Source organism: Ornithorhynchus anatinus, chromosome 2, assembly GCF_004115215.2.
Source record: "Ornithorhynchus anatinus isolate Pmale09 chromosome 2, mOrnAna1.pri.v4, whole genome shotgun sequence".
Classification (NCBI taxonomy): domain Eukaryota; kingdom Metazoa; phylum Chordata; class Mammalia; order Monotremata; family Ornithorhynchidae; genus Ornithorhynchus; species Ornithorhynchus anatinus.
This window is the reverse complement of record NC_041729.1, coordinates 77738530-77752159: the sequence shown is the minus strand read 5'-3', so window position 1 is coordinate 77752159 and position 13630 is coordinate 77738530. Positions and strand designations below refer to the sequence as shown.

General features: G+C 42.6%; 1 protein-coding gene across 1 annotated transcript in view; it reads right to left on the bottom strand.

Annotated features, from left to right (window-relative positions):
- Positions 1-445: 445 nt before the first annotated feature.
- The window catches only part of LRP11 (LDL receptor related protein 11), a 48691-nt gene continuing 35506 nt past the window's right edge, over positions 446-13630 (bottom strand). The window contains exons 7-9 of the mRNA XM_029083384.1: positions 7623-7679; positions 5626-5727; positions 446-2523 (exon numbers count right to left, since the gene is read on the bottom strand). Coding sequence (XP_028939217.1) covers positions 2369-2523; positions 5626-5727; positions 7623-7679 — 314 coding nt within the window. The 3' untranslated portion in view covers positions 446-2368. The remainder of the gene's footprint in view (positions 2524-5625; positions 5728-7622; positions 7680-13630) is intronic.

Sequence of the window (13630 nt, the reverse complement as noted above, 5' to 3'; positions counted from 1 at the left end):
GATTTGTCCAAGGTCACACAGCAGACAAGAGGCAGAGCCAGAATTAGAACACTTGTCCTCTGACTCCCAAGCCCATGCTCTTTCCACTAAGCCATGTGGCTTCTCATGTGAATTCCTGTCTCACATGAGCCTCACAGTCTTAATCCTCAAGTGAGGTAACTGAGGCACAGAGATGTGAAATGACTCACACTATTGTTGTGTGTACACTCACAAGTGCTTGGTAAAGGGCTCTGCACAGAGTAAGCACTCAGTAAATATGATTGAATGAATAAATGAAGGAATGTGGTAGAGCCAGGATTAGAGTCTAATCCTAATTAGGTCTAATCCCACGTCCTCTGACTCCCAAGCCTGTGCTCTTTCCAATAGACCATGCTGCTAATGTTCTTCAGTTCCCTCTTCCAAAAAATTTCACCTTCTCCTTGAATAACGAATACAATGCAAAAAGTTTTAAGAACAAAATAGGGTTTATTGGAGTTAATTTTACACAGAGTACCAACACTGGACTTCTTAGTTTATAAGAATTTGTACACCACTGACTTTAATTCCTTGAAGTACAAAAGATGACATACAAAAAGACATAAGCCTCAATCTCTCTTGATTTTATTGGGTATGTCTACAGATAATGCTCTTACACACGAAAAGAAACAAAAACTGCATATTACCACGTAACACTACTGTACACATCTTAATGCATTCACACATAGTTAATTGCTTTAATTTAACAGTGGCCCCTGCAGAGAAGCTCAGGAACTTTTCTCAGTGCTATAAGCTCAATTATCAAGAATCTTGACTTTCTCAGGAAGCAGACATGATGTCTCATTTGGGTGAAGCTAAAATTTTGCCTGGAGTATCAAGCTCATAGCTGCAGAAGCAGCACTGATTTGGGGAGTTTGAAAATATCTTCTCATTCATTATGCAGAATATTGAAAGTTTGATGTACTTCATCCTCTTAAATGCTTTGATAAAGGGTCATCCAGTCTTATATTAGCTGAGAAAAACACCATTTTCTAAATAGTTTTATCAAAGCCCTTTTATGATCTGCCACATTTCCATTTGTTACCCTCTCCACTAGTGCCTGTTTTGCAAGTTTAGCCTGGTGCTGAGAAGATTAAAAGACCATTAAATATGTCATTCAGAAGGCTATAAATCTAGAATGAAGAGCTAGACTGGTAAAACTTGGGGAAAATTTGAGGAAAAGGTCAAAAGTCTGTAATGAGGTATAGATTTGTCCATGGGGGCTTCAAGCATTCAAATTTGGTGTTGGGCAATAGATTTCCTGCTGAAGATGTTCATTCCTAGGGGGAAATGTGTGGGCTCTAACAAACAGTAGATTATATTTCAAGAACTTTACATTTCTTAAGAAACTTCTTATTCAAATAAAATAGCTTGTTTGGAGAAGCAACTTATCAAAATATGACAGATGTTTCTCCAAACGAGTAGGTGTTTTTAACTGAATTATCTGTCTTTGGTCACCAATGAATTCTACTGCACCTCAGTGAGTATATAAAAAGGCTTTTAGTTCTCTTTTAGGTGAGTCTTGATAATCGATCAGTGTTATTTATTCACTGCTTACTTTGTGCAGAGCACTGTACGAGGTGCTTGGGTACAACACAACAGAGTTGGCTGACACATTCCCTGCCCACAACAAAGTCTGCTATGTGACCGTGGGCAAGTCACTTAGGTTCTCTAAGCCTCAATTCCCTCGTCTGCTAAATGGGGATTGGCTGAGACACCCATGTAGGTTATGGATGGTGTCCAAACTGATTAGCTTGTGCCTACCTCTCCCAGCGCTTAGTACAGTGCCTGGCACATAGTAAGCACTTTACAAATACCGTTTAAAAAAAACACAAAAATGAGCTTACAGTCTAGAGGGATACGGAACCAACTGCAAAGAATTAACATTCTTACTGCCCTCTCCCCCCCATTTCTGTGTCAATTGTTCTCTGCCTTTTCCCACCCTATTCTCTTTTACCTCTAACTATAGGACATCTGCCAAACAATATCTGAGGATCAATAAGTGAGGTAAAAATTTAAACACTGACTCCCAATGGCCTTCTTTCTGTGATGCAGCATACTTTGCAACAGATGACCAATACCATGTATATAATTTCTGGCACATCTATCTGCCTTAAAATTGATTTTGATCATTATAAATGTATGTATATTTCAAATTTCAATAATGGTCTTAGGTGGTCCATCCCACTACTATGAGCTGGAATAAAAAATTTCCTGAATTGGTGAATCTTTAAAAAAAAAAAAAATTCTCAGTAGCTCTTCACACAACTTCAGTAGAGATGTTGATTTACTGGAGAATTGAACATAGGTGGAAATAAGTAAATGAGACTTTCAGCCACTTGAATCACATTTATTATAGGTACATCCCATTTATGAGGTAGTCAGACTCCTCAGATGTAATGGGACGGGCTTTTTTAAGTTTCTGCCTCACCAAACGCAGTCGGCAAGCAACCATAAAAAGCAGCAAAGCAGTGATGGCCAAGCCTAAAGCGAGGGGCAACACAGCACCTGAACAAAGGAAGGAAAAGGAGAGTCAGTAATGCTCATCATTCTCCCTTTCAAAGCAGCCCAACAAATCTTACTAAATGGTAAAAAATTAGCTTTGCACCATTACTTGCATTTATCAGTAAAATACTGATAAAACATTTTCAAAAGGTTACTGTATAATCGCACTCTACCCTTCCTAAAATATAAACAGGTTATTTTCTCAATGATTTCTTGGGGCAGTGATTACTATAAACTGATAGTGTGGTGGTAAGGAAATAGTCTTATTTTGAATCTCACACATCACTTCAGGTAAGTAGACTTCTCTTAAGCCAAGTCTCAATTTCATTTTTAAACATCAAATAGTGCAGATAATCAAAAAGAAGGTCTGGGCCTAAAACAGTAAACCCTATCCAATTATTAATCAATCACTTATCTGTAAACCAGCTACTTTTCCACTCAAAAATCAGTGATTTCACTGCATTTTCTAATAAAGTGGTAAAACATGACTGATAACTATATTAGATAACTATATATATTGGAAAATCTGCCGCAGACCTGTTAATCTTGTAGCAAGAATTCCCACAAGCAAACTGAACTAAGTAAATGAACTAAAGGTTATGCCATTTAATGCAATGTCTTCAGAGTTTTTTTAAATGGGTTTGACAGTGCTGGCAATAGGGCTGCCAATTTTTAACTGTGAGGGGCAAGACGCAGAAAAAATGACACACACGAACACATAAGGGGCTGGGGAGAGGAAAACATAGGCCTACCTGAGATCAAGGAAGGGGAAATGCACGCACATGAGACGGGCAGACAAGCTGTCTCCCTATTCCTTTTAGGGCCCAAGACCCATGTTCTAGGCCTACATAACAGCTGGGCCTCTACTTGCCATTCATCCAAAAGAATGTATTGAGTGCTAGCTGGGAAAATTATATGAGTAAGAATTCAACAGACAATCCCCATCTTCAAAGCCTTATTGAAAGCACATCTCCTCCAAGAGGCCTTCCCTGACTAAGCCTTCATTTCCTCTTCTCCTACTCTCTTCTGCGTCACCCAGATTTACTCCCTCTATTAACATCTCCGTCAGCCCCATAGCACTCTATGTACCTATCCGTAATTTGTTTATATTAATGTCTGTCTCCCCCTCCAGACTCTATGCCTGCTGTGGGCAGAGAACGTGCCTACCAACTCTTTTATATTGTTGTACTCTCCCAAGGGTTTAGTGGAGTGCTCTGCACACAGTAAGAGGGTCAATAAATATGACCGATTGATTAATTAGACATGGTCCCTAGATTCCAAAGGACTCTCAGTAGAAGAAAAAGGGTGGAGAAGAGGAAGTGGCTACAGATACAAAGAAAGGTGAAACAATGAAAATCCAAAGTCCAGGACAATGTAAAATGTAACAGTAATAATAATGATATTTGTTAATTGCCTACTATGGGTCCAGCACTGTTCTAACTGCTGAGGTGGTTGGACACAGTCCCTGTCCTACGTGGGGCTCACAGTTTTAATCCCCATTTTACAGAGAGGTAACTGAGGCATACAGATGTTAAGTGACTTGTCCAAGGTCACACAGCAGATAAGTGGCGGAGCCAGGATTAGAACCCAGGTCCTTCTGACTTTCAGGCTTGTGCTCTATCCAGTAGGCTACGCGGAAAGGGCAATGGTAATCAATCAATTGTATTTATTGAGCACTTACTGCATGCAGAACACTGTACTCTGCACTTGGGAGGGTAAAACACATGATGTTCCCTGCTCACAATGAGCTTACAGTCAAGAGAGCTAATGAAGATGGAGCATCCTTTTGGGAACAAGGGATGAGTCTAGGTCCTGAGATTTCAGGAGGGAGAACTTCAGGGAAGAAATTGATTATAGGGCTAGGGATTGCCCAGTGCTGTTAGTACCTTCTCTTCCCTGCCCGACATGTTCGAGCTGGGGCATGGAGTGCAATAAGCGAGTAGGCCAAGTAGGTGATTGAATTGGATGCATTTTCCTGCTGGATCAGAAGCCTACTCTGATTCTACCTTCCAGATCCCTCACTGCATTCTCAAGTGTAGAACAGGGTGAACAACGTGGTGGTTCTACCCAGGACCTTACCTCCAGTGCTGATGGGCAAAGTCAACAGGGTCTAAACAGAGCACTGTGGCTCGAAGAACAGAAGCCCCGTTTGGCACTGAGGGCAGAGGCAAGACAAGCCACTGGCCTGATCCCAGAGCTCAGCAGGGTGAGAAGAACCCACCAGGACTGGGACCGGGACGGAGGAGTCAAGACGGGCCGGCCGGCAAGAGACAAGCTGACATCTCGCTCCACTTACGGATCCCATTTGGCTCCGGGGTGCAGGTAGGAAGGCACAAATGCCAGGTGCCCCTTTGCCATTTGTAACAGAGATACATCATGTTGTGTGTATCATGTGGGTAATGCAATATAACATCATGGCATCATGTGGAACTTGAGTCGAAATTGACAGATCCTAAGGGTGTCCCCAGGGGGAGTGTCTGACCCCCACCTTTACCTCAGAGCCCTTGCGTTTCCCTCTCAGGTCCCTGATACCAACCCATGTTTGAGAGAGACTTGGAATTTAAAAGAAAAATATAATAATAATAACTGTGTTAAGGGCTTACTATTAGCCAAGCACTGTAATAAGCGCTGGGATGGATACAAGCAGATCGGGTTGGACTCAGTTCCTGTCCCACATGGGGCTCACAGTCTCAATCCCCATTTCACAGATGAGGTAACTGAGGCACAGAGAAATGAAGTGACTTGCTCAAGATCACAGAGCAGACAAGTAGCTGGGGGTGGGGGGGGGCCCGCGATTAGAACCCTTGACCTTCAATATCAGACATGAAAGCTTCTGGTGCTGTAACTGTATTGGACAGAGGACAGATCAGTTTAAAACCAATCTATCCAGTATAAATCCAGATAAATGGCCACTTTAGGGGTGTAGTGAACTTCCTATGGCTGCCTACCCTTGCCCAAAAGCTCCTTCCAAGGGCTTAGTACGGTGCTCTGCATACAGTAAGCGCTCATTAAATATGATTGAATGAATGAATGAATCCCCAGGAAGCTGCATCCTCATCTTGCAGTTGGGTGGTGTCACTTACCAAACTGGTATTAAAATCATACCTGTTTCTGGGATGGGGTGTCCCTCTCTTACTTGACTGTTCTTGTACACCAAATCATCATCTTCCTTATTCACCTTCATATCCTTCCCTGAGGAACTATTATCTGTGGAAAAATCAAGCCAAGACATTAGGTAGTAAGCAGGAAGTGAACCTACTCAGGAAGGACTAATGGGCCTATGGAAATGCCAATATATTTTTTAATATGTCACTTGGAATGTGTGACAAGAATGGGAATTTTCAGAAGGGCATTCAAAGAGTCCTATCAGCTCACTGTGGGCAGGGACTGTGTCCATTTATTGTTATTTTATACTCTCCCAAGCACTCAGTACAGTGTTCTGCACATAGTAAGTGCTCAATAAATACGATTCAACTGAATACGACTGAATGAACCCAGAGTCAAATAAACGAAGTGGTGGAGGCCAAAGATCTGTTTAAGGTCTACAGTAGGGGAGAGCCCAACGTCTAGGGTGAAAATCTCCTAAGCCAGTCCCCCGTTGCAGCTCCGGCTCTGAATCTCTTTGCTACTATTTCCTATTCATAGGCAATCTGGGTTGCTACTCTGGGGTCCTGAGTTGCTGTTTTACCCTCAGTCTCTGATCCTGCTCTGCTCTGTTGGCACCAGCGGGGTTCAGAGTGGATGACAAGAATGGCTGCAGGGCAGAGGAGTCTAGAAGGGACTTGCACCCCAGCCAAGGTTGTCATGGGACTAGCATTAGCATTTTGATGCCCCGGGACAAACCAAGCCCAGGGGTGAAGTTTGTTATGAAGCAGAACTATTAGCCACTACAGTAGAGTCTCTCTCGTTCACCCCACACATCCTATCCATTACCAAGACCTGCCGGTTTCACCTTTACAATATCGCCAAGATCCACCCTTTCCTCTCCACCCAAACGGCTACCTTACTGCTACGGGCTCTCGTTATATCCCGGCTAGACTACTGTGTCGGCCTTCTCTCTGATCTCCCTTCCTCCTCTCTCACCCCGCTCCGGTCTATTCTTCACCCCGCTGCCCGGCTCATCTTCCTGCAGAAATGATCTGGGCATGTCACTCCCCTTCTTAAACACCTCCAGTGGTTGCCTATCAACCTCCGCTCCAAACAAAAACTCCTCACTCTAGGCTTCGAGGCTCTCCGTCACCTTGCCCCTTCCTACCTCTCCTCCCTTCTCTCTTTCTACCGCCGACCCCACACACTCCGCTCCTCCGCTGCCCACCTCCTCACCATCCCTCGGTCTCGCCTATCCCGCCGTCGACCCCCGGGCCACGTCCTCCCGCGGTCCCGGAATGCCCTCCCTCCTCACCTCCGCCAAACTGATTCTCTTCCCCTCTTCAAAACCCTACTTAAAACTCACCTCCTCCAAGAGGCCTTCCCAGACTGAGCTCCTCTTCTCCCTCTACCGCCCCCCCTTCACCTCTCTGCAGCTTAACCCTCTTTTCCCCCCATTTCCCTCTGCTCCTCCCCCTCTCCCTTCCCATCCCCACAGCACTGTACTCGTCCGCTCAACTGTATATATTTTCATTACCCTATTTATTTTGTTAATGAAATGTACATCACCTTGATTCTATTTAGTTGCCAATGTTTTTACGAGATGTTCTTCCCCTCGACTCTATTTATTGCCATTGTTCTTGTCTGTCTGTCTCCCCCAATTAGACCGTAAGCCCGTCAAGAGTCTTTGTTTTGAATACACAATTTTCCCTCTTCAGCCTCCCTTAGACTTTAGCTCTTCAGCCTTGCAGTAAGTTTCCCATGTTTGGTTATCAGAGGAGAGAGTTAGGGATATTAGAGTGTAGATCTCTAACCCAAAGATGGATGCCAGGGAGGAGAATCAACATACCATTCCTCCACACACCTTTTGGGGCTACTATTGGAAGTACAATATAAGACTGACCTAGGATTGGCTTTCCTTAGGCCCAGGGACTCAGGCTGACCCTGGATTCCTTCAGTGACTTTTAAATGAGTTGTGACCCTATGAAAAGTGATCAATTAAAAAGTAATCAAACCTGGCTCCGAGTGAGAGTGGCTGGATGGCTCTGCGGCAGTCTGTTGCGAAACTGCTCCTGTTAATAAAAACACCCTTTTTTCAGAAGAAAAAAAAGAAGTATTTGATAACAGTCATTTCATATGAGAACTGGGAAACAGAAGCACGTACATTTCTTTAGGAGGACAAAAATCGCTCCTAATTACAGGCAGATTAAAGCTTGAAGCCTGACCCCTGTCACGGACATGTGACAATGAGGAACTTTAGGGTCTAAGGCACATCCATAAGGCTCAATGACTCAGAGACAGTCCTATGCTCCCACAGCTATGAGGAGGCATTCAGAATGTCCTTGAAGCGGAGGACAGTGCTTGCATAGCGATATTAACTTACACAGGGTATGCCTTACCAGCTTGGAAATGTTCAGATTTCTGTCAGAAAAATGGTTGACAATGCCAGTTTTAATACTTACCTCCTGGGACTACAAAGGCAGGAGAAAACACACAGACTTGGTAAATCTTTTGTATTTAGTTGTGGAACTGAAATATCTACTTTTTACTGTGATTCTGAGGTAGGGGAAAGTGATCATCCTGGATTCTCGCTGAAGGTCTTTCAATCAATCAATAGTAGTTATGGAGCACCTACTATGGGCTGAGCACTGTTCTAAACGCTTGGAAGCGTATAATAGAATTAGAAGATATGATCTCTGGCCTCAGAGAGCTTACAAAGCAGTGGAAGAAAAAGGCACTAAAATAAATTACAGAGAAGCAATGGAGTATAAAAATATGTACTTAAGTGCTTACGGGGGGTAGAGAAGATGAGTAGGAGATGAGGAATAGCTTAAATGGAAGTGGCGATAGTTGGGGAAATAGAATGGGAGGGTAAGAGATTAATCAGGGAAGGCCTCTTGGAGGAGTCATGATTTCAGAAAGATCTTGAAGATGGGGATAGCAGTAGTCTGCCAGACGTGAAGGGAAGAGTTCAAGGAAGAAGGAAGAGTATGAGAAAGAAGACTGACGTGCGAGAGACAAGATGAGGTGCGGTGAGTACTTTACTCATTAAGTCTTGGAGGTCTCTAGGATCTGGAAATTGGGATTGGAGGGTTAATATTGTCCACCTCCCTTTATTTTTAATGTTGCACTCATTTAATCATTTACTGAGCGCTTACTATGTGCAGAGCACTATACTGAGCGCTTGGGAGAGTACAATATAGCATTAAACAGACACAGTTCCTGCCCACAATGAGCTCATAGTCTAGAAAAGAGCTTACACCTTATTTTACTTGAATGTTATATATTTATTTTCCCTCAAGGTGTTTGAGATCAAATTTGCTCTGTGTAAGAAAACCCTTTTCTTCTGTCTTAAATCAGAGTTTCTATGGGTTTGTTCCATGGGTCAGGAATCAGTTGTGATGAGTAGGTGTGCTCCATTTTCATGGGTTATAGGGTTTTGAGCATTTAAACATAATTTAAATGGAGGTTTATGATAAAAGTAGCTCAAAATCCCTTCTCTAAATTGGTCCCCCAAAGCTGGCCAAGTGAAAATGAAAATATTCAATTTAGGCTAGTAGGCTTTAAAGAAAAACAGATCCTCTGTTGCATTTCTTAACCAAACAGAAGCCAGTGGCTTAGGTGAAAGGCCTAGAGAATAAAAGTCTTGAGTTGCATATCATCTAGTCTCATTTTTCCAAATCAAAAAAAATTCAGGGCTCCCTAGAAAGGATGCAGTGAGCTCACTAAAGGGCAAAATACTCTACAAGTGCAGAGCTTGAAGAGAGTCCTGTCTGACGTGAAAATCAAGCAAATGAACTCTAATTTCTAATTATAAAGTACCTGGACTGGTTGTCCCACTAGGTTGTAAGCTTCTTATGGGCAGGGATTGTGTCTATCAACTGTATTCTACTCTCCCAGGCACTTAATACAGTATTCTACACAAAGTAAGCGCTCAGTAAATGCTTCTGATCAATTCTCCCAGCAGCAAACATTTAGCCTGCAGAAAGATCATTCCAGTCCTACAGTTTTCTCTTCAAATGAAATGGGAAAGTGTGGAACCAAATGGATATGGGCCCAAAATTCACTTTCTAAAAATAAGGTGCCAGGAATGAAATTTAAGAACTAAAAGGTATCAGTCCAATTTCTAACTCATACTCCTTTAAAAGGGAGAGTAAAATGAATGAAATTTGCTCATCTCCAGTTCTGTTCTGTGTCTCCTAGACCTGAGTGTTCATTTCTGAAGAGACCATTCAATCTACATTAACTGCTATGGAATCCAAACCTATGACCCTCCTAAATACACCTGCCATGATCACTACTTGACCTCCCTGGCTCTGTCATAAAGTTCATATGGCAATGCCCGATCCATATTCTTTAGATGATTTATCATCAGATTGACTCAAAAAGCTTAAATCAATCGATCAATGGAATTTATTGAGCGCTTATTGTCTGCAGAGCACTGTACTAAGCGCTTGGGAGAGTACTATATAATACAGTTGGTAGACACATTCCCTGTCCACAGTAAGCTTACAGTCTTGAGGGACAGAACCAAATCAAACCTCAAGGGTTTGAGAGGGATAGGCTGGTAAAACCCAAAACAAACAAACAAAAATGTTCCTTAGTGAGGTAGGTGGGGTTTTCCATGGTCTTTATTCTATTAGGGCTAGTCGGGGTTCAAATTTCCCGAAAATCTTTTTTATAATTTTTCCAAAATACCAGTTTCGTTTCTCTAGTCCTGGAATATGAGAAGCACTATGTAAATTTACTATGTACTAAGTAAATTTCATGGCTTCTTTTAGAGTAGCAATTCAATTTTTAAATGAAATAAATATGCCTAAGGTAATTTGTTTTAGGGATAAAATTTGTTCTTCAAAAAGATTCTGTTAGAGCAAAGAAAGTCTTCAATGAGTTGTTTCTTCCTAGTATCTTCAGGTTTAGGAGAGGTTGATCTCTAGATTCTGGCTGAGAGTTGGATGCTTGAAGGAAGCTGTTTTCATTTCCTGTGCAGAGGAAATGCAAGCAAATTCCCAGAGAAACTTCACAATACCAGTTGACGAAGTGGCCTTTACAGGGCTTACGACAGGGGGAGCTTAGCAACATTCTGTCGTGACAGGAAAATGTGTCGTTATTACTCTATCCAGAACTGTAAATGATCTCAAAGTCCTAACTCTTTAAAATAATCCCATAAAAATTAGTTTTTCCTCAATGAAAAGTGAATTTATTTCACTATGATGAAATAGTTGATTTGGCAGCTCGGCAATATATTCTCTTGGGAACTGGCCCATTGTTTCCTAAAAGTGAGAGCCGGGGTTTTCTCTAAACAGAAACTATAAACACTTCCTTTTCCAACTGATCGCAAGGCTGTGCTGGGTAGTTTCCAGAAATGGTCTTTTATAATTTTTAGACGTATTATTTTGTAGAAAGCAAAGATGAGTCTCAGTAAGGGACAGTTTGACATGGTGATCTTGAAAACTCTGGTATGAAATAGAGATCCAGCTCTCTCGTTAGCTCCACGGCAAGCTTTTCCCAAATGAGCCATTCTTGGAATGAAATGATACTGTGGCTAAGCACTGCGATATGCACAGCACACCCAGACTGGATTAACCTCCATCCCTCCTCAACTCTCTGAGGCATGGATTTAGCATTGCTGGTTGTGTTACTGCCAATACGACTTCTCTCTATTCCCCCTGCACAATCATTTTCTGGAGCGCATACTGGGTGCAAAGCACTGTACTAAGTGCTTGGGAGAGGATAATATAACAAAGGTGGTAGACACATTCCCTGCCCACCCAGAAGTCTCCCTTGGCCTTCTTAAAAATATACAGGGGCCTGGGTGGAAAGAGGTAAAAAGGAATCTACCCATTGCAGAGGATGCATCCCCCTCAAGCCACAGGGGAAGCACCACCCTTTTATACTCCCACCACGTGGTGCTGACGATATATGGGCCTGGGTTCTAATACCTGCTCTGCCAATTGTTTGCTGTGTGACCTTGGACCGGTCATTTAACCTCTCTGTGCCACAGCTTCTTCAACTCTAAAATGTTCTCCCTCCTATTTAGGCTGTGAACCCCATGTAGGACTGGGACCATGTATGACTTAATTTGTACCTATCCCAGCGCTTAGAACAGTGTTTGACACATAGTAAGCGCTTAGCAAATACCATTAAAAAAATGGAGTGAGTAATGACTCTAGGGATGTCCAGAAGTAGGATCAAGGACCTAAAGGATGAGTCTCTAGATACAGAGTAGGCAAAACTCTGTCATCCCAAATTCCAAATATAAATGGGACTGAATTTTTCCCTCAACGAGGATCCTTAAATAAGATTGAAAAGCTGGATGAGAAAAGGGCAGAATCCTCAAGTTTCCAAGGCAACACAGGCCGTTCATGTGGGCGGAAAACAGGTGTGTTTTTCTAGCTCTCGGTTGCATCCGACGCCAGCTCTCTTTATCACTGGTGAGGCCAGCTGTAAGTGAATCCATCATGTAAATGAGTAAATGGAACACACTCTATGCAGGTCCTACTGCTAGGCAATCAATCAGACATTATGACCTTTCATGGAGGGTAAACAAAAGGCAGCACAATCATCAAAGGGCTTTATCCAACAACAGAAGGGCTCTATTCTCTCCTTGATTCAGGTTTAATTTTCTTTGACATTAAGCGGGTACATTCAAGTCCAATCAGAGGAAAGATACATTTATTGTATCCTGGCATTTATCAGCTTGTAGCTAGTTACTCAAACCAAGAAATTAGAATAGACAAGAAACACGACAACCCCGTGAATATCATTTTTAAAAATATAAAATGAACAAACTACTTCCTGATGCCCTAAATAGGTTAGGCCTGATATTCCTCCACAAGACTCTCATAGTTAATAGTACGTACGGAGGCCTACTGTGTGCAAAACACTGAACTAAGTGCTTACATTACCGTCACTGTATTTCTTAAGTGCTTATTATGTGTTAACCACTGTTTTAAGAGCTACAGTAGATATAAGTTAATCAAGGTGATCATGGTCCCCGTCCCACATGAGGCTCACAGTTTCAGTAGGAGGGAGAACTGGCACTCAGTCCCCATTTGAGAGATGGCAGAGTACAATAGAGTGAGTTGACGTGATCCCAGCCTTAGAGGAACTTTGAATCTAAGAGAGGAGGAAGACACTAAAATCAATTACAGATGGGGGGGAGGGATAGAGCATAAAGATATGAACAGAAGCGCTACAGGGGCCGAGGGGTGTGAGTACCCAAGTGCTTCGGAAGTGCCAAAGTTACAGTAAATACGGTGGATAAATGAGAGATTAATCAGGGAAGACCTCCTGGAGGAGATATAACTTCAGCGGGGTCTTAAAGAAGGAGAGAAGTGTGGTCTACCAGATTGGAAGAGGGAGGGAGTTCTGGGCAGGAGGAGGACCACAAGGAGGTTGGTGGAGAGAGACGAAAATGAGGCGGTGAGTAGATTTTTTGAGCCAGTCCAAATGAGGAGGAAGGAGAAATTCTAAGATACCGGCCAAATCAGCAGGGAGAAAAAGTCAATAATGATTTTCCTCAAAGTATCCACAAGCTCTCTAGTTCCTGACTGTGGAACTACCCCCAGCCTCATTTTCAGTGCAATGGAATGGAAATTTTGAATGGTGTTTTTGTCGGGGTTTTTGCCTGTTCTTTCACTAGGGTGAAATCTCTTCAAGTGTATCTCCTGAAGCCCGCCTTGCCAACTTCTCTTCCTTTCCCCTTTTAGATAAGAAAAGATGACAAAACCTGAAACTTGTTTCTTTTGCTCTTTCTCCATTTCAAATGTAATTCTAAGTTTATTCAAATACCAGCATTTTTCTAATTTGCGGCAAGTATCGGGGAGTTGGGGAGGGCAAGATCCTTAGGCAGTATGCTGATTGACCACAGCAGAAATAGTAGCAGTAGCATTTATTAAGCACTTACTTTGTGCAGAGCACTGTACTCAGTACTGGGAAAGAGTTCACAGGTAGGAATTAGACACGGTCCTTGTACCTCAAGGGGGTCACAGTCAACAACAGATGTGGAAAAATGGGAAAT